This window comes from Coenobita brevimanus, chromosome 77 (genome assembly GCF_032717465.1).
Source record: "Coenobita brevimanus isolate Jiangsu-jjx chromosome 77, ASM3271746v2, whole genome shotgun sequence".
In the NCBI taxonomy this organism is placed as follows: Eukaryota; Metazoa; Arthropoda; class Malacostraca; order Decapoda; family Coenobitidae; genus Coenobita; species Coenobita brevimanus.
The window spans coordinates 5,419,404-5,424,403 of NC_137030.1; the positions used below are offsets into that span (position 1 = coordinate 5,419,404).

Below are 5,000 nucleotides of genomic sequence, written 5' to 3' on the forward strand. Positions count from 1 at the left end.
TTCCTTGCCTATATTCTCGCATCTTTGTTATATACTTCTCTCTCTCTCTCTCTCTCCCTCTCTCAAACAACGACACTTCCCAAGACAATGACCCCCACTTACGTATTGTCTTTTTTCTTGCTTTTTTTTTTTTTTTTCATTTTTTTTTCCTGCAAAGCTCAGCCGTCTCGACATTTTCTTTTCTTTTTTTCACTTCTTTCTCACACATCGAAATTTTTTTTTTCTCTCTATTTTTTTTTTTTTTGAGATGGTTGCGATGATGAGTATTAGAGGAGTATTATTTTTTATTTTTTTTCAGTTTTATGTATTTTGTTTTGCATTTTCATTTTTTTTTTGCTGGTGAAAATGATGATGATGGTGATGATGATGATGATGATGATGATGGTGGTGGTGGTGGTAATAATGATGATGATGATGATGACGGTGGTGGTGGTGATGATGATGATGATGATGATGATGACGATGGTGGCAGTGGTGGTGGTGATGATGATGATGGTCGTGGTAATAATAATGATGATGATGATGACGATGGTGGTGGTGGTAATTATGATGCTTATAATGATGATGATGATGATGATGGTGGTGGTGGTGGTGGTGGTGGTTACGATGATGATGATGATGATGATGATGATGATGATGATGATGATGATGATGGTGGTGGTGGTGGTGATGGTGGTGGTGATGATGATGGTGATGATGATGATGATGATGATAACAATGACATAAATCCCATCACAACACACTCCTAATTAGGTCTACTGCTTGTTATATTAAGGTAGTACGAAATATAAGTTACAACTATACTTCACACACACACACACACACACACACACACACACACACACACAGCTACTAGTCACCATTACGACAGACGACTTTATTCAGCTGGGATTGAGTCATAGAAGCCTAGGAGTTTCAATACCGCTTAATAATAGCCTAAACGATAAATAATAGCCTGGATAAAAATAGCAATAGTTACGATTCTATTCAGGTGAGGGAGTCATAGGAGCCTGTTAGATAATACCGCTTAATAATAGCGTAAATGGATGAATAATAGCCTACAGAAATGAATAATAGCCCAAACAAGTGAATAATTGCCCAAACAAGTGAATAATAGCCCAAACAAGTGAATAATAGCCCAAACAAGTGAATAATAGCCCAAACAAGTGAATAATAGCCCAAACAAATAATAGCCTAAACAAGTGAATAATAGCCCAAACAAATAATAGCCTAAACAAGTGAATAATAGGCCAAACAAATGAATAATAGCCCAAACAAATGAATAATAGCCTAAACAAGTGAATAATAGCCCAAACAAGTGAATAATAGCCCAAACAAATGAATAACAGCCCAAACAAATACTAGCCTAAACAAGTGAACAATAGCCCAAACAAATAATAGCCCAAACAACTGAATAATAGCCCAAACTAACGAATAATAGCCCAAACAAGTGAATAAACTAAACAAATAACAGCCCCCAAAATGAATAATAGCCCAAACAAATGAATAATAGCCTTAGTGTGCTGATACGTGCTTAATAATAGTTACAAATAATAGCCTGGATTTAGCAGCAGTAATTACAGAGGTTAAATGGGGTAATTAACATACAAATAGGCCGTGTCAGGTGAGGTCAAAGTGAGAGAGAGAGGGAATATGTGAATTATTTATGAGAGAGAGCGAGAGAGAGAGAGAGAGAGAGAGAGAGAGAGAGAGAGAGAGAGAGACAGCAGGAAGATAGACATGTAGATTGATGAGTGGATGAATTGATGGACGGGCAGATAGACACAATTAGATAGACAGACAAACATAGATACCTGAATAAATAGATGGATGGATAGACTGATAAATGGATGGATGGATGGATGGATGGATGGATGGATGGATGGATGGATGGATGGATGGGTGGATGGATGGATGGGTGGATGGGTGGATGGGTGGGTGGATGGATGGATGGATGGATGGATGGATGGATGTCAGGGGTTGGCCAAAGTGGGATTGAATTATGTTCAGTGAAGGCTGTGTTCTGGATGGATAGATAGACGGATGGATAGATAGACAGACAGACAGACAAAGGCAGGTAGGCAGAGGGGCAGACTGATAGGTGGATGGCTGTATCTATCGACAGGTTGATAATTAGCTCGATAGATACATACACACAGGTGGCGAACTCAGAAGGGTGGACAGGCAGGGATGGATGGATGGATGGACAGATGGACAGATACAGACAGACGGATGGATGGATGGATGGACATACAGACAGATGGATGGATGGAAGGATAGACAGACACACGGACAGACGAATGGATGGATGAACAGACAGGCAGGCAAACAGACAAATGGAGGGATTGAAAGACAGACAGATGGAAGGATTAAGAGAGACAGATGAATGGAAGGATAGCCAGCCAGCCAGATAGACAGACAGGCAGACAGACAGACAGACTGGGTGGATGGATGGATGCATGGGAATACATATGTTAATGGGTGTTCTTTCATTCCTCTCATTTTCGACTCTTTCTGTACACCTTCTTGGAGAATTAAAATCGTCTGGCTCAGTAACCCTCGTGCAGTGGATAGGCAAATGTTTATACTCTTTTCTTTCTCTTCCTGCTCCTCCTTCTCCTCTTCTTCCTCCTTATCATCATCATCATCATCATCTTCTATTTCTTCTTCCTTTCTTCTTCTTCCTCTACCTGCTCCTTCTCCTCCTCATCTTCCTCTTCTTCCTATCATCACTATCATCATATTCATCTTCGTCTTCCTTCTCCTCCTCATCATCATCATTATCTCTGTCAACCTTGTCTTTCTCTCTCCACAAGGCTCTTCTTCCTATTCTTCTTCATCTTCTTATCAAGCCCTTTATTATTATCTTTTTCTACTTCTTCCTCTTCTTCTCCTCCTCCTTCTTCTAAACCCAGTCTTTACACGGCCCTCTTTCTACTTCCCCTCTTCCTTCACCTTCTTCTTCTACTTTCTCTCTTTCCTCCTCCATCTCAAACTTCCTCTCTCAAGGGCCCCCTCTTTAATACTTCTCTCCAACTCCTTCTACTTCCCCCCTCTCCTCCTCCTCCACCTCATCCTCAATCTTCCCCTCTCTCCCCAGGGCCACCTACTCAGCCATAACCTCAGCGCCGGAGTGATTGTAAGCGAGGCCACGTTAGCACTGCAGCGTGTACGAAGGGAAGGGTCGGGGATGTACCAGTGCAGTGCATCTAGTGTGGAGGGTGACACAACAAGCAAGCCTGTTAATATCACCATCAAGTGTGAGTATGTGTGGTTTATGTATCTGTTTTATTTACTTTTATTCTCCCCCCCTCTCTCTCTCTCTTGTTTGTCGTTTTTATTTTCCTAACAAGCCAGTGTACTTTCCTCTCTCTCTCTCTCTCTCAAATTGATCATACTAAAGCCCATTCTCGCATATTATTCTCCTTCCCTCTGTTGTCCAATCTCCCCAATCACCCCAACTATCCTCCCCAATACTTCTCCCCAGGTATTACCCAGACACTCTCCTCCTCCCCAGATATAACTCACCAATATTACCATGAAGATAATATTCCCTAACACTGATCTTCCTAATATTCCTCATTCAGTTGTATTCCCTTTTTCTCACTCCTAATTTCTCGCATTTCCACTTCAATCAGATTTAATATGTATTCAGTATGGACGGTGGGTATTGGTGCCGAAGAGGTGACTTGCGAAGCTGTTTGGTATTTAGAAGGACTGCTCGGGCCTTAGGGAACGGGTTATCGGGCTCTATCTCCAGAGTCAGACACATAAAAAAAAATTCTATACTCTTTTTATTTAACTTGGTCTAAAATTGCCATCTCTCCATCATAAATGCCGAGCTGTAAGAATAAGTATATACCGATATATAATCCTAGTCACGAAGAAGTGCTACGGAAGGGATACAGAGTTGCAGTATTGTCTATTTTCTGTCACCGAATTACGTGAAACAAACTCTAAGGGACGAAAATCTGGGCCAAGTTAAGGTGAAAACACTATAATCCCACCCTTGTTGTGGCCCCAGGCTTATCTCAACGTGAACCCGGTGGACTGCAGGCTGATGTGGCTTTCCGCAGTCCACCATCCACCTCTCAGGGAATAGAGAGGGTGTGAAGGAATTTTATATAACCGGGCAGTGAAGCAGCCTAGTTATTTCAGTGCCACCACGTGAAGGCGCCCGTCTCCAGCACTTGTCTATATGCTCTTTATACCTTCGTATTTTTTTTATCCTTCCTCAACTATCTCGTATCTCCCCAGACTAACCTCCCCACCCCTGTACCTCTCCCCAGACATCCCAAGACAAGCCTCATGCACAGATTAACCTCCCCACCCATCTATCTCTCCCCAGACACCCCAAGACAACCTCATGCACAATTTCCTCCCCAGTTACCTCCCCAATTCAACCCCAAATGGGCAATAATAAGTCCTTCCTATCATCCTACTTTTCTTCTTTCCCCAATTACTTCCTATCTCCCCGCACTGACCTCCCCATCCCTTATATCTCTTCCCAGACACACCCAGATAACCTCATGTACAATCTTTCTCCCCAGTTACCTCCCCAATTTTACCCCAAACAGGGAAATGATATATACCCTTTCTTTCTCCCTACTTTTCTTCTTCCTCAAATATTTACTATCTCCCCAGACTAACCACCACACCTTCTTCTCTCCCCACACACCCCAGTCGACTAAATACACACTTTCCTCCCCAAATAACTCCCAAACTTCACCCCAAATGGACTAAATATGTCCTGTAATTCTTCCAGCTTTCTTCTCCCCCAAGTTATTTCGAATCGCCCAAGGCCCCTATATCTCCCCAGACACCCAAGACATCTCCCCACATAATTTCTTCCCCAGTTGGCTCCCCATTTTCACTCCAAATGGACGAAATACGTCTTTAATACCTGACTACCTTCTTCGTCTCCATATGTTAATCTCCCCAAACTAACCTTCCCACCCCTATATCTCCCCAGATACACCTAGATAGCCTCAAGCACAATC

The 5,000-nt window shown here is 42.3% G+C and overlaps 1 protein-coding gene across 1 annotated transcript in view; it reads left to right on the forward strand.

The window, feature by feature from the left end:
- LOC145408434 (nephrin-like) overlaps window positions 1–5,000 on the forward strand; it is a 183,785-nt gene that overhangs the window by 143,764 nt on the left and 35,021 nt on the right. The window contains exon 9 of the mRNA XM_080279162.1: window positions 3,101–3,260. Coding sequence (XP_080135288.1) covers window positions 3,101–3,260 — 160 coding nt within the window. The remainder of the gene's footprint in view (window positions 1–3,100; window positions 3,261–5,000) is intronic.